The following is a 25,106-nucleotide window of genomic DNA, read 5'->3' as shown; positions in this document are numbered from 1 at the left end:
GTATTTGTCAGGATGTTTGATTCGTGTGGAATCCTGTGACCAGTTAGAGAGAAAGATCCCACCCAGTTCCTAATCCAGCATGACTGAAGAGTTGAAAACGTAGCTTAGAAGTTAATTATTCAATTGTTTCACTCTTTATTCTGCCTCTTGACAATAAAATTTAAAAATTCCTACATTTCCAAATGCATTGAATTTTCGTTATTTACATGACATTTAAATTTAATTGTAATTTTTATAAAATTACAATTTTATATTTTGATATAATTATAAATTATGATTATCTTTTTTCCTAATTAAATTTTCTTTATGTTAAAAAAGCACTTTAATACTTTAAAAATGACTTATATATTTTTTTTTATTGCACGATGAATCTTAATTCCAAGAAGCATTTGTAAATAATAAATACTGTATTATTATTCACGCAGTTCCTATTAATATTACTAATTGTCGGGATGTTTGATTCCAAAAGAATCAAACGTCCTGACAAATTAGCAATATTAATGCCAAACGTAAAATGAACAAAATATGATTTATTAATATGAGATTCATGCTCAACATTTTGTTTATTTTCTGCAAAAACCAATTTAAGATATTTATTAATTAAACAATAACTATCAAATATGCAGTATACAGTTCCTACTAATTTCATGTTAGTTCTCGTCAGACATATATTTTAATTTTTTTTTTTTATTCCCAGTAAAATGCGCCTACCGTTTATTTAAAAAAATGTTTTTTTTTTTAAGATTATGTGCGAAATATTAGTCAAGAGGCAGAGTACGCTGAAGAGGTATAATAGCATGGAAAACACCCAAATATCTTTTCTAATACCTGACAGACAGTAAATCCATTTGCATCTTCCTTAGAAATAGTTGCATGCATCGCTTAATACTGAATCAAAAAGGTTGAACAAAATATTCTGCGGATTTTAATCTTACATGGTTTTCCTGCTGAGGGAAAATCTCAAAGTAGCTTCATATTAAGTGAAAAAATAAATTTAAGAAATTATTACATATTTTAGAAGGCTCAAAATAAAATGTCTAATAATATAAAAGGTGCTCCCCTCACATAGTTATTAAAATAAATCAACCGCAGAAACTTTTGGAAGCCTTGTATATATATATATATATATATATATACTTTTGATATTTAATTTTGCAGTAGTCGTTTACAGTTTCAATATTTTAGAGAGAAAATTTAGCTGTGCATAATGGAATGTAACTCATTCTATAATATACACAACTAGAATGAAACACAGCATGTTTTTCATACTTCTGCATGTACTGTATCTAGGAATGTCTTATGATATAAACTTGGGGGTATGTACAGAAGATTTCTTCAATTTAAAAGATTTAAAAAAAATAATGGACTGACTATAAGCTGAAATCTTAACAGATGTAAAAATGTCTATCAAGTTTGGATTTTTTTAAATTTCATTCATTAAAATTTAATTTAATTAAAATTTTGTATAGTTTGATATTAATTTGTTTCATTTAATTTTAGATTATGTTATTAATGATAGTCTTTTCGGATATTATATTATTTTATACAATTATTTCAAAATTTCTTTATTTACATTACAATGAAATCCACGAATGCCAATGCATACTTATCATTACCTGTACAAAAAACACGAAAATTAATTAATTATTCTCATGAACATTGCACCATAGAATTTTTCTAAAACTTCAGGAATGCAACTCTTTCTCGTAAAATTATCAAAGAGGATCTAACATTAGGCTATACACGAATGCGATTATTTGTGAATTCTAATATGTTTCATCTTAGATAAATTAGGAAAAGAACAGACGTGCCAGCAGATGATGATGACGGTATGAAGCTGATGAAGCTGATGAGGGTACCAAATGCAATAAAAATAAGAACAAAAAAATTGCGGTGTTTTAGCATTCGCTGTAGGATTTGGACCATGTTGGAAAAACGCAGCTAGATTTTTTAAGAATTAATAAAATTTTTGTTAATGTTTTTATTTTTAAAATTACACGAATTTGAAATTATATAACTTAAAAACGTAAACACGTGACATCCTTTACTTACGATATCCAAACAGTAGTCAAGTTAATGTGGGTTAGTGATAAGAAAACAATAATAATAGGAGACCGACTCATTTCTTTTCTATAACATTTACAGTAAAGTATGCTAAGATATTTCGCTGTTATTACATGTCCTTTCGGGTATAATAGGAAAAACATCATTCGATGCGAATTCAGTGATTAATTATCATGCTGTATAAATTAAAATTAGAACTATGAATCAAATACTCCTATTGAATCCTAAAATCATGCATATGTTTTAGTTAAAGATATTGTTTGCAAGCATTGCACAAGTTCTCATACCACGAAATAATTGAATACTTTATGACCTGTAGTAGTACACCATTCTTTGGAATGGACATACAGTTTTCAAAAATTAATAAGATATTGTCTTTTGCGTAAAGACAACAGATAGAGCAGAATTCTGCTGAAAGACACTTTGTGCTTGATAAAATGCGTGTTTGTTTGAACGCTTTGGAATTACATAATAACTACTTTCGAATTAATGTATCAAATGGCTCTCTAAATGGTTGTAGGCGACATTTCAACAGGAATCTCAATTATATACTGAAGATCACAGCATTCATTACGATATATTCAAGTAAATCTTTATTCGATAGTTAGCCGAAAGTTCCAACGTCTTGAAATATCAAGAAAATATTTGCTTCCAGAATGCTAATCGCAACTCCGTTTTTTTATTTCGGTCTAACATAATTAGAATTTATTGCAAACTAGCACGTCTCTAGCTTCTTTGGAAAATATTTTGATTTGTATACAAATAATGAATGCATTTTTCCATATGAATTCTTCAGGGTAATTTGGAAGATCAAGTCATCCAAACCAATCCTGTGCTAGAAGCCTTCGGCAATGCTAAGACTGTAAGGAACGACAACTCATCCCGTTTTGTGAGTATTTTAGAATTATGTTTCTTATATTTCAACTTGTTTTCGATGTATTTAGAAATTCCAAACAAATAGTTTTTGAAATTTTTGGATCTTCAGTTAAAGCGGTCATCACAAATAATAGCATATCACTTTGAGGCGTGCTTTATAATTCATAGGAAATATATTAATTTCTTAAAAATATACTACTTCTTTATCTCTATGTTTGATATACACATATATCATCCAATAGAAACGAGAAAAGTTCTGGCTTCTAAGAGTCCCTCTTTAATATAGCGATTTCCTTGTTCATGTTTGACTGTATCTCACAACATGGTGAAAAAACCTCAGAGGCGATTAGAAAAGGTATAGAGAAGATGAGAAAAAAGTATCTGAGGACAATTAGGAAAACGAACTTAAAAATGTCCCTTAGAGGAAGATTACTAAAGAAAGATTGGGAAACACTGTCATACACTGAGGCCATACTTTATCATAATTGACACTAGAGACATTTCTGGCATATGAATTCTACACATAAATTTCGTTTTGTCTAATTTTGCTATTAAAACGTTTCAATGACTAGAAAATTAAGTAAATAACTAAAATAAGAACATTATTATCGTTTCATATTTTTTGCTAATTAAAACAGTATTATAAATAAAAAATGAATCTTTCTCCAAACACTTGCGAAACGAAAAATTTAATTTTTTTTTTATGCAGCTTCCAACTACGAAACGTTTTTGTAAACCTATAGTACATTCGTAGCTTGGGTTGGCTAAGATTTTTTTCTATTTTTATTAATTTTATATATTTTTGTATTTTCGTTGATTTTTAGAGAGTCCTGGAAACCCTGCTTTAAGAGACCAAACATGGAAATTTTTCAAGTCACTTCAGACCTTCAATAAGCGAGGCAATGGTCTTACAAAAGGCAATGAAATCATCTCCCACTTAAAGACAATCATAAACATCCATGCCCACGGAGGTATTCGAATCCGTTGTTGGTTGGAGAGCAGATGCACTAACCACTCTGCTAATCAGGATGAACATAATATCGAAAATTTCTGTAAATCAGCGTACCTATTAGACTGAAAGGCATTAGGATCAGCATCTCTTAAATTGTTTACCTAAACTACACTTTTTATACTACTCAGAGCGGAATTTCAATTTTACACATTTCTATCACCCTATCTCTGTATCAAATTTTTGTAAGAGATGTGCAGTAGTGATACTGCGAAGTATCACTACTCTATTAATAATCTTTAGCATACACTATCGAAGTATGTTAAAAGTTATAGCAATGTTTGTGAAAGTATTTAAATGGTTGACAAATGCATTCCGGCCGTCCTGCTTATTATTTTCAATCCTGATATGACTTGAAAAAGTTTCATGTTTGTCTCTAAAGCCAGTTTTATAATTTATTTAATTCTTAGTCCTCACACAGTACTAATATACTGTAGATATGCAGCCTTTCCTTATGAGTGGGATTTATTTAAAAAAAAAGTATCAAATTTCATTAAGTTCCACCCATACATTTGAAGAATCCGTAAGATTAATTCGAATCATTTTATCAGATTTCGCTAATAAATATGATCCAATTGAAATTTACTGACCATCGTGGGCATTGTCATTAATGCATCTTAGATCCCAACTTATAAATTTCAATAAATTCTGGAGAGAGCGAGAGAGAGAGTTTATAATTTAGAGATTACTTTTTTGCTTTTTTTTGTGTATCCTTGCACAGTGGTCCGATTGAAAGAATTATTGGAATGATAATAATTCTGTAAAGACTCCAATTACAAATTTCAATAAAATCTGTCCAGTCAAAGAAGTGGTTTAAATAGAAGGAAAAGTGTGTAGTATGATTTTCAATTAATTAATTTACTTGCATTGTAATATATATTATTCTTAGTGGCCAAATTTTAATAGAGATCTGAAGTGCCTGTATGATTGGCTGAGTGGTCATTAAGCAGTGCCGAAGGGTATGCGATTCGGACCTTAAAACGTCCAGCCAAATGGCATCGTCGACACGGAATGAACGATGGTGGCCTACAATTGATATGCAAATATGCAGCATTTAATTTGAAGAAATAACGCAGGCAAGGTGACGTTTCCATATAGCCTGTACGTCTTGCTTTGCGCTTTTCCTTTGATTATTTTCAACCTTAATAGAAGAGTTTTCATTTTCATGCACGACATCATCTGTCGCTGTGACGATTCTACACTGTATTTGAATAAAAAAAGTCCATAAAACTAACGAGTACAATATATTTTTTAATTATGCAAAATGTTCAAGGCGCCTTCGATTCAATCCCGTCTATGATACTGAGAACCTTCCATAAGGGCTTTTCAAATAAAGGATGAGTTAGCCAGTCTCATACGGCGGTAGAAAGCTTCTCCTCCCCCCTCCCCCCAGAAACTTGTTTTTTTTCATCATGCCATACATGTAAACTGGTTGGGGAGCACATGCAATTAAGAGCCAAAACATAATATACTACCTTCATAGTCTTAAATTGCTTTAGTCGTAATTCCGATGAACTCAATAAATAAATAAAATAAAATAAATAGACAGACGTTTCATTTTTTTTAAATTAATGCTCTAAATCTAAGGAAATAGGTGGCAGCCCTTTAGGTATAAATGTTTGCAAGCCGGTAGCTAGCTTTCTCTACTTTTCAGCACTGTCCGAAGAGTTGAGAACATTTCTGCGGTGTCGGTGACAAAAAAAGTGACTATCCAAAACCAGAACCAAATAAGCCCTTACTTTATTTAATAATATGTGCGCACACGATCGACTTTAATGACCTGCATTAAATTTTAAAAGGATAAAAAATATATAATCTTTCTTTTTCGGAAGAAAAAAAAAACCTTATGTGTGCCAGAGATTGCCTAACCGTAGCATCGGCTGAAAACAGCTTAGAAAACGTTTCTTTAGTCAGTGACTAGAATCAATATATTTTTAACAATATATTTTACTATATATAGTTAAATAAAATAATATATTTATTTAACATATAATATGTTAAATAAACAAAATAGAATCAAACCTATAATATTTCTTCTTGAGACTAAGCCTTACGAGTTACGAGAAGCTACTTTTCTAGCCTTTGTTTAGCATTAAAAACATATATAAATAAAAACATACCAATTAAGAGAAGATTTCTTTATCTATTTGGTAACATGCTACATATGCAACTGACAACAGATTATGGAGATAAGATTAATTGTTCCATCATGGCAGTAAGTAGGCTTAAAGTAAGTCGAGTTACTTTTTTATGTGAATCGCACCTGAGAAAGGCTGTAAAGCTACTGTGCATTAATACCTAAGATCAGATTATCTGGAAATCCTGCCCTAAAGACCAAACCGTACTTTTCTCAAGCCACATGAAAAACCCCCAATAAGCGAGATGATAGTTTCCAACCGAGCAATGAAGATTATCTATCACCTAAAAATATTCTCAAATATCCCTGTGGGATTTGAGAATATTTTTATTCTCAAAAATGCCTTGTGGGATTCGACCTATCACCTGTGGTTTGGGGAGGTGAGACGCTATCAATTCAGTACTTGGTTACAGATCCTTACTCTTACACTTTAAGGGAGGAAATTACCTACTATGGACATATTCCAAGGAAATGATTTTAAAAAAGGGTCTGTCTTCTAGCCCTCCACAGGCAGAGAAATGTATATAATTTAAAAGAGCATTTATATTTCGAATTTCCTTAATGGTTAATGGTATTTAATCTTGTTCATAGGGTAAATTCATTCGTATCCACTTCGGACCAATGGGAAAACTGGCTGGTGCTGACATCGAAACATGTAAGTTGCTTTCTGGATATATCCAAATCGTAGTAGTTTGAGTTTTCTAATTATACAAGTTTATCACGTTTTAAAACACTTAAAGCATTAAAGTAGCTATAAATAATAAGAAAATCTTATATGAAGGATTATTATTATTATCATTATTGTCTTGAAATCACACTCGTAACAAATGCTAAATATCCAATCACTGCAACCTTAAATGGACCAAATACATTGTATACCTTTATAAGAAACTTCGAATTATTAACATCAAAATGTTCCAAATAAAAGATATGATACAAATCCGTCTAGTTAGTACAAACGTAGTAGCTGTATTAATTGTACAGCTACTACGGTTTTGTAGTAGCTGTACAAACCTCACGGTTTTGTGGACCTCACGATCCACAAAACCGTGAGGCTAAACATGATCACTTACCTTGATGATTAAAAGGAAAACACCACGCGCGCGCATGCATCAAAACACAAACAGTAAACATTAATTAGTGACTCCAGTTTCTTCATAAATACTTATTTTAATTTTGAAAACGGTGAGATTATAATGCTACACTATGCATAATCCTATCACTACAATTATCATTCAACTTGCATTACCTTAAATCCGATATTATTTATAATTATCTTACATTTCTTTCACAGATATTATACATAACATTGCCCTTGCATTTATAGTATCATCTTCAACTATTATATTTTTTCATACGACAAAGAATTTAACCCTGGTTGCATTTACTTCATTTTCTTTGTGTACATTATATCATTTTTTTCTGTCTGAGTCCACATAAAATTTACTGCTTACTCTTTCATTTACTTAATAAATGACATTTTATGTGTAAATTGAAAGGGGGATGGTAAATCCCGTTCAATTTTATAGCCAGGTCCGAAACTCGGATCGAAATCCATCGAAATCCATAGAGTTTCATGCAAAAAAAACTATTGGCAGGCCCAAGTGTAAATGATCATTTGGGTAGTACAACACCAGGGCAACTCCATGCAGAGCAAGCATGCTCCACCTTTGCATGGAATTGCCCTGGTGTTGTACTACCCAAGTGATCATTTACACTTGGGCCTGCCGATAGTTTTTTCAGCATGAAACTCTATGGATTTCAATCCGAGTTTCGGACCCGGCTATAAAATAGAAATTAACATTAACAAATTCGCCGGTAAAATAGCCTTTCGGCTTATTATCTTAGACATTTTATGTGGTTAAAATTATTATTATTAAGACATCTATGGTATGTTCATCATGGAGACCACACTTTTATTTTTATTTTAAATATTCGTGTTATTATTTATCCTTTAAAAAAAAAAAACTATCATTCTTTTGCATGTAGATCTACTAGAAAAGGCCAGAGTAATCTCTCAACAGCCACTTGAACGGTCCTACCACGTATTTTATCAAATTATGTCTGGTCACATTAAAGGCTTAAAAGGTAAAATATTTCTTTGTTTTATATAATACGAGAAACTTAGTAAAAATAGCATGGTTTAATTTTTGCACAGTAAATTCTGGAAAAAAAATTGCATTATTTGTATAGTTAAAGTTTGACAAAATTCCGTAAAAAAGATCTTTAATAGTTCATAAATATTTATGCATTCATAGATATATTGGAATATTGCTCTAAGTTTATTTTATTTAATGAACCTGGATCTTGTTCAACTTCTTTATGAAATTGAACTAGAATATATGTTAATAAGACAAATAACACTTCTATTGTATATTTTCTGTTTCAGAAAGTCAGTAAAGGATTAAGGATTTAAATTTAATGTATTAATCGAAATAATACTCAACAATCTGTTTTGTTTTTATCTGAATGGTACAAAAAGGATGACTGGCTCATATTTCACTAGCTTGAATTTGAGCCCTAGAGTAGGCGAGTCAGTCATCAATAGTCGACCTTATGTACAAAATGATCGCAATGAATTAAATAGATGGGCTCGCTCTACATTCAGGCAGAGAGTTTATGTACACAATAATTGTTAAAATATTACATTTACAAGAAATTATTAAAATAGTACAGTCAATTTTGGATCGCCGTTCACACGATTTTGGTTCATTATATATATATAAGTAGGAAATTCCTTCTGCTCCAACTGTGTCGGCACATGCGCCATTGTCATTCTTAAGACAGCGGAGAGAAAGAGACCTCTGATGGCAGAAGAGAAGATATATTCTTCAGTCTGTTTATGTTACTTTTCATGACGTTGACTGTTTATGCAAAACAGGGTACAAAAGGTTGTCAACTTGTAGTCGACTTATACCAAGCCCTACTCCATATGAAGAGGAAGACAGAGCTTGTTGTAGAACAGCCAATTGGTTCTGTTCCACATAAAGCTGTAAATTTCTGATTGTATTTCCTTGTTAATTCTTCTGGAGAAAAAACTAGAATTTTTACTGAATGCAAAAGGACACTGGAAACTGTTTGACTGATAATAATCGCCCCCCTCCCCCCTCTAACGGACGCAGATGTTCATACTGCCGCACACTTTTCTAGTACTTGTTTGAAACGTTTAATAAGTATTTCCCAGTTCTTATCCACATAAAAGGGCGTGTTTTCCTAAGTATTTGATTTCCTCTGCAGACCAGTGACCAGACATTAGGGAATCGGTTCGGTTTCTTCATTTGCCACACACCACAGTCCTGTAATTTTATTACATTTAGTTTGACTCCTGATGCTGCTTGATATTGTTGGTATGCTATTTGTACGTGAGGCTTGGTAAGAAAGTTTAGGATGGCCAAAGCAACTTGTTTACACCGAGCAGAAAGGGTTGGCAATTGCGCAAAGAGGACCAGAAAACAGACAGCCTTGTTTAACATCTCTGCTGCATGGTATAAGATATGGTGAGCTTGTTGTTTATCTTCATGCAAAAGTGAGCATTAGCATATAATATCTTAATGTCTTGAATGGTGTCTGGGCCCAAACCGAAGGCTTTCAAGCAGTTGAATAAGTGGGGAAAGCTTTTTCTTGGTCAAGTGTTACAAGGCCCGTGGTTTCCCTGTTGTTAGTCATACTTATCAGATCGCTTATGAGGTATACGTTTTCATGGATGGATCATTTTGGAATAGAATAGCTCGTGTGTCTATCTATTATTTCATTCAGAGCGACTTGAGTCTCTTGGCGATCGCTTTTGATATCATCTTACAGTTGGTGTTTATAAAATGGATCGCTAGTTTTCTAGTTTTGTAAGGTCATCTTCCTTTGGAATGAACTTAATGACAGACGTTTTCATACCGGATGGGCGGCCGTTGGTAGTTGCTTCGATATATTCTATGGAGAGCAGGTCCAAGCTGCTTCCAGAAGGACTGGTAAAACTCAGTAGTAGTCCGTCTATGGCGAGAGATTTCCCCGATAAGATATCTGTGAAGTCTCAAAGCATTCACGTAAATGTATCTGTATCTGCATACAATAAAGTGTGCGATATCATGATAATCAAAGAGATTAAAATAATATATCCTTCCTTAAGAAAACACTCAAAAATATTTTTTAAATTACTATGATTCGACCTCTTTAATCACAAGACTGACCGTGAAAGATCCACTTTAAAGTCAATCTCTTTACGCAAGCAAAGAAGAATAAGTTGAAATTACTTTGAACATGTCTAGTGGCGAAATTTATTTCATCAAGAAAAATTACCGCAAGAAAAATCTCCGGAAATTTTAATTCGTGTTCAGGATATAGCTATTTATTAGTTTCATATCAAGAGTGTTTAACTTTCGTTCTCTTACATACAGTATATTCAAACTAATTTTAATGCAGTCAGTTTTCCCGAAGATCTGTCCTCTCTCAAAAAACGGCCTAATCCGTTAATATAACATTATTACTATTCATGCAGTATCGTTAACAACGTATAGATGATTACTGCTACTGTATCTAATTATGAACTGCGTAAATCCAAAAATATGAAAATTCAGACTTTTCTCAGAAATGTGGAAAGAGGAAGGATGTCTAATAGTAATCCAACGATCTACTGAACATGATGATTCATGTTAAGTCAACAGACTAATCATGAAATCTATTAAAAGAAGCCTACCTCACTTTTTAATAGCTAAAATCATGTATTGTATTGTCAAATAATAAATGAGTTATATGAACGATCCCACATATCTTTTTATAAATTTACTTCTAAAAAACGTTTCTATGAAAAATTCACAATATAAAAAATGTATTATTATATATAGGATTATATGTATTGGGTGTTTGAAAAACCTACACTACTATGGACATCGCGATAATAATGGGATATACGTTTATTTATTTATTCGTATGGAGTTTCCTCCCCTTTCTCTCCCGTCCCTATTTGGGCGAGTTGAGCCCCCTCATGGGGGGTTAAGTATTTATGGTTGTAGACGTTCACGGGGCATGTTTGCGGGATGAAAAACCCCCACATAAACTGGGGAAAAACCCTGCTGTCCACGCCCAAGAGCGGCTAACTTGGCTATGGATGAGGAAGATCCTTAAGCTCCTCACGTCGGCGACGGGAATCGAACCCAGGACACCCCTTCCCCAGGCATATGGTTGCGAATATAAGTGATAGCTTGTAACAAACTATCATATGTGCTCAGTATTCCAGAAGCCATATACTCTATTTCTAAATTGCGATTAGAATGAAGTGTCTTAGGAGTTTATAAGTGGCTTGCTAATTAATGTTTAAATTTAAAAAAAATATTCGTTTAAAGAAAAGTTCTTGTTTTCATATTTTCCAAGAAATATGCAATTTATAACGTGTAGTTGCTCTCAATTGACAAAATAAGCTGAAACTCTCAGATTTCATGATAAAAAAAAAAACTTTGGAAAGCAAATATCAAATCTAGAAAGCCCAAACTAAATGAGATTTTAAAAAACCCACAAAAACGGATTATCTTCGAAGATAGAGATTAAATGAGAAATGGAATAGTATCGCACCGAGGCAGACAGATTTATGGATAAATAAATGCATTACTTTTGTGGAAAAAAAAAAAAAAGATAGTTATCCTCCGCGCCTGGAGCAGAGATCAGAACTGGCACCCGCAATGAAGAAAAGAAAAAAAAAAAAAAAAAAAATTAACCGTCAGGAGGTCACTGGACCGCTCGTTCAACCAACGCTAGGTTCCGTTCCGAAACTTCTAAAAAGCATCACGTTTAGTTTCTTCAGCATGTTATCCAGGTGGAAACCGGTTTACATAACCAACTATGGGGCTGAGTATAAACTTTTATTTGAGATTCATATAAACAATTATGGCAAAATTTATTTCACCAAGAAATATCACTTTTTAATTTTTTTTTCTGTTTCTGTTTGTGCATTACAAAATTTACAGTCCGTTTATTTAAATGCGCAATTGTATTTCTGCGTGATTTAATTTGAGATTTTTTTTAAACTCCGGTTTATATTTTAAATTTATCATAAAATGAGAAAATACAGCGTTACTTAAAGAATGAATTATCAATTTTTTAATCCTGTATTTTCGATACATGAGAAATGAGAATTCGATAGATTTATAACATTATTAAAATGTTAAATATCGAGTTGAATATTAAAAATATATTAAAGATATATTTTATATTATATATAAAACATATAATGAATAAATTAGATTATACGAATATGGTTTATAAGTTTCAAATCTAGTCAAATTATCCTGAATTTTATTTCAAATTTCCAGTTCGAATAAAACAAATTTCAAAACTTATTTTCAAAACAAAAAATAAATAACAATAAAATTAAGAATAAATATAATAATAATAATAATTTATGCGATTGCAACACCATATTATGCTCCTAGTGCAGTAGTTCGGTTTTTCAAACACTCTAAGAGTAAATTACAATTTCTAATGATTTTATATAATTTAGAAGTGATTATTTTTTTTGTTAGAAGTGACTCAAAGTGAAAACAAATTTAAAGCTGCTATTTACGCTCGCAGCAAATTTAAAGAGCTTAATTAAAGCAAAACTTACGGAAGATTGATTCCTAAGAAATAATAAAAATTCTACATTAATCTCGAAATAAACTAGAGAATTCGCATCAGAAGTAAACTTACATCAATCTTTCGTAAGTGTGTGCTGGCCTATTATTGCACAGATCAAACTGTATAATATTTCTGTCTTTCTGTGCTCAGTTCTTTCCTCTATATAAAAAAAAGCCAATAATTAAATTGCTTCTGCATTTTTAAAATCACATTTCGAGCTTATTTTGCTATTCAATATACTTAGTACAGATGCTTTTTTCTTTCCTGCATTTTTTTACCCAACCCCACACAAAACAGCTGTTGCTATGTGACAATATCTATGATCATCACCACCACTTCGTCTCCCATGGAAAAATATCGAAATTCCGTATGTAGATGGGGATGAAATGAGCCTCCTAGACGTGAGTATCTCTAAGATGCACGTGAGATAATCCCACCTGTCTCCCAGCCTGCCCTGGTTGCAGTGGTTGCAAGAATTCCCTTTATTTCCTTATCCCTCCTTCATAGAATGATATTACCTGAGTGGTACCTATCCAAAAAAAAAAAAAAAAAAAAAATAGAAGTTTATCTCCCAAGTCATAATATTTGCCTACCTTAAAACACATTCCTAAGGATTAAATGTGAACGAAGATGAACTCACTTCTTAATGGAAACTTAATGATTTCTTTACTATTTTGTGTGTGAGAGATGAGCGTATTACAAGAGATGATAAGAAGATAATACTCAAAATCGTGAAAGGAAAATTTGACGTATCATATACTTTTTCCTATTTTATTTTAAACAATCTTCATTCTAAACTCTTCACTCTCTTCCCATACCTAAATATTAAAGGAAGATCATTTTATTTAAGGAACTCGTTCATTGGGGAATATGAAAGCAAAAGAACAACCATGATAAAAAAAAAATAATTTACCTGAATAAGTGGATTAAATTATAAAATGTATAAAGTGTTGAGAAATCTACTCTTATTCTGAAATATTCATATTCAGTTTCCGAACAGCAGGCAAAGTCTGCTATTAGCTCATATCTATTCATTTATTTCAATTTCTTAAAATTATAAACAGGTATAATAGGAAATATAAAAGTACGAAAGCTGATCAAAAAAGTTCGTAGACTGATTTCTTTTCTTCCAGTAAACCTTAATTATTTCTTTACTATTTTGTGTGTGAGAGATGAACCTATTACAAGAGATGGTAAGAAGATAATACTCAAAATCGTGAAAGGAAAATTTTGTTATTTATCGTTTTCTGGTTTTATTACACCTTTTAGTAACCAGATGTCATGTAAGTCAGAATGGTTGATGTCGAATGGCATGAAAATGGGAAACTGTGTGTTAATTTATGGAATTCACCAGAGGAATCTTGCTAAACGAAGAAAAAAAGCATATGAAAAACATTCTAAACGAGTGCATATACATTCAAATGCCTCAAGTAATTTGAAGGCAAAAAAAAACTTTAAGATGATAATTGGAATAAAACCTACTTAACGAAACTTGGGAACCTGAGCACATACACGGATGACAGAATTTTTGCTGATGAATGGTTTGTAAGGAATTGTTAGGCAACATACGTTATCCAATGTATATTTGAACCGTAAACTCTCCAATGTAAACCATGAAATAGAAAGAATGTGCCACGAGTTGATCGAAAGAATCCGTAAGACTACACAATTCACTCTGAAACTTTTACATCTTCCCAAAAATGAAATTTCAACTGATTTTATTAATGATTTCAATCAATGGAAGAGAGCGTGGAGTAGACAGATGCGATGCGAGAGAATACAAGGAAAAAAAGGCTTTTGAGGTGATCTATCTGTGGAGAAAATGCAGCAGTCAGTGGAAGAATTTCAAGGTAACAATTTCATTATGAATAGAGGACTAAACTTGCATTGCCAACATCAAAAAGCAGAGAAAAAATTTTAGATAATCATTAACTGAGATCACTATCTCGTTTGTCAAAGAGGAATCATTACTATAATTTCGAATATTTTCAAATTTTGTCAGTAAAACTGAACTCATCAAAATCAAAATGAATTGAATTAATACATTTTAGTGAGTGTTATAAATCCTAAATATTATTAAATTCCATCCAACCGGAACGAAGTTATTGTTTTTTATAATTTCGAACCGTATCAAATATTGCACGTGCTAATGATTCGGTTAAAAGAATTCCCAAAACGATTTCAATCACCGAATTTTAATAAAATCGATCTGTGCCAGAACAGAGAAATACCTTGCGTGAACGATGATGATCGGGAAAAAAATGAATCTGTGAACACATCTCAAAAACGATCTACGAACTTTTTTTTGTGGGCTTTCGATTAACCAAAAATTATTGGAAGAGATGAGCTTTATAGTTCTTTGAAAACTGCATTACATTTCATTAGCAAATACCAAGCTGATATAGTAATTCCCAGAATAAAATGATCGCCTTTGCTATTTTTTTCATTACCTGTGCATTGATCCTGTCCTCTGTGTCCAATACTACTTTCCTGACATGGTTTACCATAGAATCCAACGGTTGTATTGAAAAAAAAAAAAAAATCCTGCTCGATCTGTGTTTGAACTCACCACCAAACAAACTTCGTGGTGTTGAATCCATCCTCACTTTCCTATAAAGAACCCTGTGAAACATTCCTTCTGTGCCTGAATTTTCAGCATCCTTTATTTGTACGTCTTTTCATTAATCACTCCTTTAAATATTTATCAGAAGACTTGAGATATAATTACAAAGACTTTAAATGTATTTATAATGCTTTCTAATCTGTTTCTTTTATTCCTGATCCCCTACCCTTGGAAACTTACGATTACAGAGAAACTTGTGGTCAGCAACGATATTCACGACTACCATTTCGTGTCCCAGGGTAAGACTGAAATTCCAGGGGTTGATGATGCAGAAGAAATGGGTTTAACTGATGTGAGTACCAAAGAATATCTATTTACCCTCCCAGTGTCCTTCCAATAAAAGTCATAGTGAGCTCACATATAGTTCCTTACTGAAAATCCCAATTTTTGAACCATTATCCATTCCCCCACCACATAACTTCTTTAGTTCATATGTAGCATCTCCTAACCCAAATCCAATTTGTTTTATTTTATTTAAATAGCTGTACAGAGAAGGAACATACTAGAGGATTACTTTTAAAGTTTGGGGGGGGGGGGGGAAATAAGAGTCTCTGTGATCTCATTTTGATCTCATGATTAATTTTAGATTATAAATTAAGAATATCCAGATGGCCATCATGCTGTCAGCCAGCGGAGCGCTGTATAAAAACGTAAAATACATTAAATTGAATTAAACGTAAAATAAACGTAAACTGAATACTTGAACGATAATTGCTTATTGTCCCAGAATTAATTTAAGATCATTAGGCTAGGATGAAGAGAAGGCGTCTACATGGCCGAGATTTCATCATATTCCTGAGATATATGGGTTCATATTTCGTCTATGACTACAGTAATTTATTAGATCATTATCATGCAATACTAAGTTAGCTAGTCTCAGATGAAAATTGCAGATTATTTTTCCCTCCGGATAACTTCATATTTTGTTTACTTTTAGTTATAAATAAATCCGCTAGTGAAGAATGAATACAGGGATTAAGATCACCGAAAAAGTGAAAAGACTCGATAAGAGAAGATTCAGAAAAAAAAAAAAGTTGAGGTGGAACAGTTCACGAAGAAAGAATATGGAAGGATAGATAAAGATGGAGTTTTTTGATCCATCTGATCTCATAGATGTTTCAGTTGGAACAAAGATTGTCGATATGATGCTGATCATGATGATCATGAACTCCATATTTTGTTCCACCAAGACAGGTCGAGCCGTTGATCAGAATTAAATAGTGAAAAAAGATTAACAGGCCATCATGAAAAAGTGAAGATATTATTGGGTGTGATGGTATATTGCTGCCGAAAATTGCCATGTGACTAGCTTGTAGTGGTGAGGTAGTCAAATCAGAAAGAGAGCATTTTGAGCATCCCTCCGACTTATGATTTAATGATAACATTTATTTATATATTTTTACTGCATAAGTAATCTGATTACTTTAGTGGCAGACCTTATATTTACCCATTACCTTGGGTTCAGACTCCTTTGTAGTAATGACGATGGTAGAGCTATACAGAATTTTAACACATTAAAAGTGAAAGAAAGATAATATATAATATTTAAATCTTTCTCACCCTCAGTTCATTCCAGTTACGATTCAATTTCAAATCCACGTTGTGATCCACATGAAAATTTTTCATATCGCTTAAGAATTAAATGATATGATAAATAAATGATATACAAAATCTAAAGAATTAATATGCAGTTAGAAATGTTTTTTTTTAATATAAGACTAAGCAGATTGCGCAAATCAACTTGTCTCTCTTAGAGATATTTGAAAATTCAAGTATGACTGATATTCACATCTAAATAATGGAATCTAAAAATGGAAAAGTTACAATGCATAGGAAGTAACATCAGTATGTTCCTTTTCTAAGATCCCTTCATAATCAGGTAATTCTCATCCAGCTTTCAATGGGATATCCAATAAGAGAGAGAAACGTTCTGAAAAGGTACGTAAAGTGCAATGGAAAAAATTTGTCCCCACCCTTGCTCGTTTTTCCTTCCCGAAGATAGAATCCTATCCCATGAAAAAATTCCACTGATTGAGCCATTTCCCACTAAACTGCTCTTACCAAACTTGAAGTAGTTTCCATAAACATCCTCACCAAAAAAATTTAGTTCCTATTAAGTATTATCCTGGAAAATATAGCTTGATTCCTTTCATACCTAGGAATTTAAATCTCCCTGAAATCCTTCCCAAATATAGAATGAAACTTCCAAATGTTAATCCCAATCCTATTGACAATAGTTTGTTTACATCCACCTTTGTTCAAAGTAAATTTCCATATCCCTTTATACTGAGCATGTATTTATGAATAGAAAGAATCTGTATAGTGAATCAACCTTTCCTTCCAAAATTTAACCTCCATCCAAATGTCCCCACAAATCCTTCTCCTCCCCACTTAGTTATATGCAGCATCCTTTTCCAATCCTTAGAGAAATTTCAACTTAATAAATCAATTTTCCTTTCCTTTTCCTGAAAACTCCAAGTAGATATTGATCACATTTCCTGCTAGTCACTTACTAAATACCTTCCTTGTACTCCTACCACCGTGATCACAAAAGGTTATGCTTGAAGAATGCATTTCTTACATTTTCTTGGAGTCATCCTTATAAGCAGAATGGCTCTGATTTCATCTACTACATCTATTTTCTCAAGATCGCTTTTTAGCTGTTTTCATTTAGACGGACTTATCTTTTAAAATCAGACTTAAGATTCAAGACTGACTGATTCTGTATAATGCTAAATAATTTTATCTTAACTCGAACCGATCTGTTAGGTTTAGCCTAAGAAATATTATCAAATATTTACCATCATACAATAAACATGAATCAAATATTTACTTGTTGAAGCAATAACTGCTAACATAGGCTAAACTAATGAACGATCTTGAAATAAAAAAGGAAATGTGCGAAACGATAATGCTGGAACAATAATAGATAACAGTACTACGCTTTTAGTAGAGATATTAATACATTTGATTCGTATAGCGACTACCGCTGTAATAAAATTAGAGATTAATCTACTCTGGTGCGCTAAGGTCGATTTCCAGTGATACAATGAACTTAATTAATAAATAATATGTAGAAACTTGGCAACGAAGTAAATTTTCCGTCCTCACACACACTCATTCCTATCATATTGGTATAAAGATATTTTATAAGGTCGTTTTTGTGCCTCGTAGGGTAAAGCGTAGGAGGGGGGGATTAATTGGTTTCGGCGAGAAACTGGATCTTTTTCATGCACAGCACTTCACATTAGTTTAAGAAATATTGATTTCTTAGAAATAACGTTTATTTCTAAGTTCCTCTAATTTATAACGCAGTCGTCAATGAGTTCTTTCTTCTCGAGAATAATATTGAAAAGACATGAGCCTATGGCAATATACGATTAGTCTGAATGATCAACAACAGAGTAATGATATATTTCTATCCTCTTCATTTCATATTCTACAGGCATAGAACTGCTGTTTCTATGGTAGCAAATATTTGTCGCAATAAAAATAAATATAACAACTTAACAAATAACAGTAATTAAAAAATCACTTTGAACTATCAAAATAAAACAACACATTTACCATTCGTCTGATATTTAATTGTTATAATTACTTCGTAGTCACCTGGTCATTTATTTTATTAAATAAAATTATTTCATTTTTCGATTTTTTCCTGTTAAAACCATCTTCAGAACTATCCCTGCAACACATGCTAATCAATAATACTACTAAGCTTGAGTTAGGTGTCGATATTTTATGTCAGCTTTAATTTTTATTAATCCTCATTTATGTTTCTAAATGAAACCAAATAAATAAGATTATTCGAATTTATTTATGCGCAAAAGATCTCTCTCTCTCTCTTGGAGATATTTGAGTGAAATCAACTATGGCTGATATTCATATCTAAAACTTATATTATTCGACCTCACTACTACTTGCCCGATCGACAAATATTAAAGAACATTATAACACATTTCAAACTGAAATTGATTAAACAGAAGTAACTCTCCTATTACGAGGCACTAAAAAATAACTTTTTTTTTTCAAATCGATCTGTTTTGATTTTTTTTTTTTGTACGCGCCAACTTCACATTACAGTACATGATAAATATGCTATAATAAACATTGACTATCTCAACGGAACTGACTTGCATGCTATGGCAGTGCTAATGCTCTACTAATTTAGCTACAGCAAACAGCATTATATGGACACACCAAAAAACACATTATTAAGAACAGATCTAACGAAGTATCTCATAATTAAACAGAGCGCCTTCTGCTGGTGGATGACATCAAGCGATATCACTTCGTGTCTCAGGGTAAGACTACTATACCAGGTCTGGACGATGGTGAGGAGATGATGGTTACTGATGTAAGTATAAATTTTATTCTTCCTCTAACATATCATGAAGTAGTGTGACTAATCTCTTTAACGTTCCTAATGAATCCTGTATTACGTTTATTATACTGTATCTTACTGAACTTTTATTTGTGATATAGTTATATATAAATATGTTAAAAATCTTACCCGAGTTTATTTTGTCATTATATTATATTATATTTTATTGGTGTATTATATTTTATCATATAGGGAGAAAAACAATTACTGTTGTCATTATTTACGTACATTAACGGAAAAGGTTGCTTTTGGTCTTTTGACTACTGAACACACACACACACACACACACACACACACACACACACACACACACACACACACACACACACACACACACACACACACACACACACACACACACACACACACACACACACACACACACACACACACACACATTTAAAATCCAAACTACAAGTTTCAAAGAGAAAGATGAAGTGCATGCTTTCTAGGACTCACAAAACGAAGCCTTTAACAGTTATCAGAAAACGGATACTACGGTAAACCGTGCAAGATAAAGTGAGGTGTTATTACAATGGTTTTGTTACTAAATGAAAACGCCCGTTTTCGTACTGTGAGCCAAACTATGGCATGTGTTGGCAATTTAAATCTACTCTGAATATTCCTTATCAATGATTAAGATTTCACCATCTAGAGCAGGCGTGGCCAACTTCATTCTATACGAGGGTCAATATATGATGAGTGGTAGCGTCACGGGCCGCAGAACTTAAATAAAAATAAACTCTGCATTTTTGAGGCAATAGTTATATGTATTGAATTACTATATTTGTTAAATAATTTTACTACTATGAGAACAATATAAAATACTTGATTGATTTAAATATAAGTTGTTAAATTAAATTTAATTACATATTTCTGTTTTTTTGATATGTAACACAACTTAATGAGAACACTGTGGGCGTTCATGTGCAGCAACAAGTTCATCAAAGTCGATTTTCAACGATGATGATGATATTCGTAACAAATCCTGAAGGTGGTCATCAGTCAATCGGCTTCTTTGTGACGACAATACTTTCCTTGTGCCCAGACAATACTTGCAAACACACAAGGCACTGTGGTTTGTTGTCGTTATTGTTTATAAACAGAAATTCATTTTCCCATTTCTCCAGAAATGACCTGTTTTCTTCACAGATCTTACGTTTCTTACTCATAGTACACAAAGGCTGAAGTAACTGACCAGGGGGTACAAACTGCAACAATAACACTGTTAACTGTGAAACTGAGTCTCTGAAAATGATCACTGCAACCAGAGCAGAGCAAGTGACTTTCAATGATGCGTTACTCCGGGGGGCATAGAAATCTACCACTCCCACTATTACAACTCGCACAGAGAAGCAATAGATTTTATAAATTGAGTAATATTTTTAAAGCAATTTTGATTCCATGTTGAGAATATAAATTGTTTCCGTCATCAGAAATAATGAATATAACTAGTATATAAATCATAAATCTACGGTCGAAACTAATAACTAAATTGATAATACATATAATTTAATGTAATTTTTATCCTGCCGTGGGCCGCACAAAATCACGTTACGGGCCGTATGCGGCCCGCGGTTGGCCACCTATGATCTACAGCATACGCAGTTTGCAAACATAATGCACTAGTGTTATACCATTGAATTTTACAGAGATTTTTCATAATACATTTCATGCATGGCAATCCCATGCATGAAACATATAACACATTAATACCGCGAGTGGGATAGAGATTACATAATCCAGAAACCGCTCTCTAGAGACCAAGCATCTTAACTTGTCAAGTCACCTTCAAGTCTCCACTAAGTCGAGTGTTTTTTTTTAACTGATTTCCCACCCACTTAAGGTTGTAAACTGATAGTACATCAGTACTGTGAGTGGGGTAAGGCTTTTTTCTATTGCTATTCATTTTGTATATTTTTGTATTTTTATTTATTTTTTACGTAATTAGGAAACCCTGCTCCAAACATGCAACTTTTTCAAGCCACTTCACACCTAACACCGACGATGAATACATCTTTCACCTAAAGACAATCACGAACATCTATGTCCACGGCTGGAGAGAAAGCGGATACGCTAACCATCCGGTTAACCACGTAGTCCCACACCAATGAAAATTCGTCCACCTAAAAACTTTCACAAACATACATGTCAAAATGGGATGTGTAAGCTGCAAATTGGATATGCATGTTCACTCAGCTACCCAGACAAGCAAGCGCATGTGCGATTTTCTGCTCCTCCGGCTCCATAGTTCAGTCGGTATTGAACGATGCCAGTTGGTTGGGAAGACTAGAGTTCCAATGAACCTTTATATAGACTTTTCATCTGAAATGGAGTTAGATGATCTCATTCGAAGTAGCAGAGTTTTTCTCTCGTAAACACTTTTTTTTAAACCAAACCAGCTAGACTATATAGTTTGCAAACATAATACACTAGTGCCATACCATCGAAATTTTTGGGAGGAACAAATGAATTCTTTAAAAAAAAAAAAAAAAAAAAAAAAAGACATGCATTTGTTCGGACTAGATTGTTTTATGCTGATTTTGATGAATACATTGCAGTACTTTATAATTTATCCTCGTGCACATACTTAAGCATAAATGTAATGGCCAACAGAAAAACGATTTGAAACTGCACGGGCTAACCTAGGTAATGCTCGCCGTGGTTTCCGCAAGTTCAGTGTTTAGCATTCTAGCCTAGAATGTTTGCCCAACCTTGGGCAAACGAAAGTTTTTGTTATTAATAAAAAGCAATCTTCTTATACATAGATCTCTATAAAAATGAAGGTTTGATCAAAAAGTATAGATCACTAATTCCAGTAGTGCAGTAGCATTTAGTCATATCTCGAGAAGTCAGTACTTGTTTATACAAGTTGACAACATTTCACCTTTCTTGTGGGGGAGGATAAAAGTCGATGGAATGATACTATACAATTAGGTGCAGTATATACCGTATATATGTGGGATGAGAGTGCGTACGCGAGCGCATTAACTTTTGTACAAAAGTTGGCAACTGAAACACAATAATTAATGCAAACAGTTGTTAATGATGCAGTGCAGTGCACTAAGCAGAACGGTTTTGAGGGTGAGACGGTTATACCATTATTCAAGGCAGACAAACATTCATCGAAACTGGCGAGCATACCTTCAAACCTTTAAAACTGCCAATGTTTGAATTAAGTTTTACGGATGACGAAAACAAATCTTGCAATTCCTTATAAATACAAAACTTCATGTATCTACTAAAAAATGAAACCAAACTACTAAAATTAACCAGAAATTTCAAAACCAAAGTAAGAAATAAAGATGAAAACTTTTTCAGATCTCTTTTATAAAAGCGATCAGCAATCCTCAGCCCAAAATGTGATGCAGTTTAGTAAAATACTGCATCCCACTAGTAAGAAGTCAGTCATATTCAGCCAACATGATTCTGTGTGAATTTTTTCTCAATTTCAGAAAAACTTGAAAGGAAAAATGATTATTAATTATGGCACATGAAGCAAGAAACGGGAGAGCTTTTATCGCATCAAAAAAAGTACATTCGAAAGATACGTATGCCGAGGATTTAAAGGAGACCGTAATCACCACATTTTTATTTTCAAAGCATAGTCTTCATACTTTTTGATCTTACCCCTTACATGTATCTTTATAAGTGCATAAATATATTATAGTAGATTTGTTGACATGTTTTGTACTAAAACCTTAATTTCCCATTTACAGACAGGCTTCGATGTGCTGGGTTTCACAGATGAGGAGAAAGAATGCATCTATAAGATCACCGCATCAGTCATGCATTTAGGAGAGCTGAAATTTAAGCAAAGGCAACGGGAGGAACAGGCTGAAGCCGATGGAACTGAAGAAGGAGAACGTGTGGCTCACTTATTAGGATTAAATGCTGCTGACATGTATAAAAATCTGCTAAAGCCCAAAATCAAAGTAGGCAACGAATTAGTAACTCAAGGCAGGAACAAAGATCAGGTGAGGGTGCCACCGACCTCTTTATGTCCACTATTTATCTCTATATTTTAATAAAATATAACACTAGGATGTGAAAAATCTCCTAATTAAGGGAAATTTCTTTTTCAGGTTGTATATTCCGTTGGTGCTCTTTCCAAAGCAATGTACGACAGGCTATTTAAATGGCTGGTAAAGAGAGTTAACGAAACCCTTGATACTCAACAGAAACGACAACATTTCATTGGTGTGCTGGATATTGCCGGTTTTGAAATCTTCGATGTGAGTAAAACGATAAGCGTGTGCATATTCTATGACCTCTTGAAGAAGTATTGCCTAAATAAAATGTTTAATATATTTTATTTAGGAAGTCACACTGACATAATTAATCGCCGGAAACACTACTCGATATATGCCGTTATGCAAGATATTAATGCAAGTTAATATTTGACTACATTGATGACACCGGCCAACCCGCCACTCAGACGACAGAGAAGCCAACACTACCAATGACTTACGAAAAACATCATCGAATTTAACAACTCGAGCCGATTTGAGAATTTTTAAAGCATCTTACCTACAGTGCAATGAGTAAACACATCATGGATTTATTTTTACACGAATGAGGCAATTTAGATAAGCAATTCTGTTTTCAATATTATAATAGCATTTATTGATTAAAATCAATTATTATAACAATTCATTCGATTATTTCAACCAATCAATTAATTTTACAATATCATTTCTAAAATTAAATACATTAAAATAATAGTAAGAAAGAGGGCGCTGTAGAAGAGAAACGCGAAAGTCTAGTACAAGCACAAGGAATTGAATTTCAGTTACTTTTCATTAAAAAATCCTTTAAATGTCGAAACATTAACTGATGTTACGTAGTTATTTACAAACATTACACTGTAAGCAATCAATGGTAAATGATTTATCATTTAATAATTGTTTAGTAAGCGGCAATCATATTTAATCAGTTACGATTAATTGAAAACTTCGTAATCAATTACTGTTTATTTCTTTTTTGAGAACTGTTCATTTGAATTATTTAAAGCGATGATAATCTGTGAACAGGTAAATAATAGTTCATTTTATCATTGAAATGTTCTCACGTGCTATTAATTATTCTTTTATATTAATCAGAATGTTTTATCTGAAATAAACTGAAATAAAAACATTCCATGACAGATAAAGTCAGTTTCATGAGTAAAATGTTATGTGATATTATAGAGAATTGGTCTTTCGACCATTCTTTTAAAATGGCTGCTCATATCTGTAGACATACAGACGTACCAAAGTAATCAAAGTGCAACTAGCAAGTTGCAGATTCATGATTCATGAAGAACTGAATTTTTGCAAAACAATATTGCATAGGTTTTCAACGAATGCTTTATGCAATTTTAAGTTTACATCTAACTTCATAAAATACATATTGACTGCTTTCGTGACAAATG

General features: G+C 32.7%; 1 protein-coding gene across 25 annotated transcripts in view; it reads left to right on the top strand.

Annotated features, from left to right (window-relative positions):
- The window catches only part of LOC150097195 (myosin heavy chain, muscle-like), a 136,852-nt gene that overhangs the window by 22,106 nt on the left and 89,640 nt on the right, over window positions 1–25,106 (top strand). For 17 of the 25 annotated variants that reach the window (XM_090407177.1, XM_090407175.1, XM_090407185.1 and 14 more), the window contains exons 6-11: window positions 2,861–2,953; window positions 6,678–6,741; window positions 8,076–8,174; window positions 19,563–19,666; window positions 23,413–23,670; window positions 23,779–23,928. In XM_090407177.1, the coding sequence (XP_090263303.1) occupies window positions 2,861–2,953; window positions 6,678–6,741; window positions 8,076–8,174; window positions 19,563–19,666; window positions 23,413–23,670; window positions 23,779–23,928 (768 nt within the window). Of the gene's footprint in view, window positions 1–2,860; window positions 2,954–6,677; window positions 6,742–8,075; window positions 8,175–13,068; window positions 13,088–15,497; window positions 15,602–19,562; window positions 19,667–23,412; window positions 23,671–23,778; window positions 23,929–25,106 lie in introns of those variants that run through there. The other 8 variants (XM_090407179.1, XM_090407178.1, XM_090407176.1 and 5 more) reach the window with 2 other exon arrangements.

The sequence above is a fragment of the Typopeltis vanoorti genome, chromosome 17 (genome assembly GCF_054136105.1).
Source record: "Typopeltis vanoorti isolate ZY-2024b chromosome 17, IOZ_Tvanoo_1.0, whole genome shotgun sequence".
Lineage (NCBI taxonomy): Eukaryota > Metazoa > Arthropoda > Arachnida > Uropygi > Thelyphonidae > Typopeltis > Typopeltis vanoorti.
The sequence above is the reverse complement of the archived record's forward strand: the minus strand, read 5'-3'. Positions and strand labels throughout refer to the sequence as shown.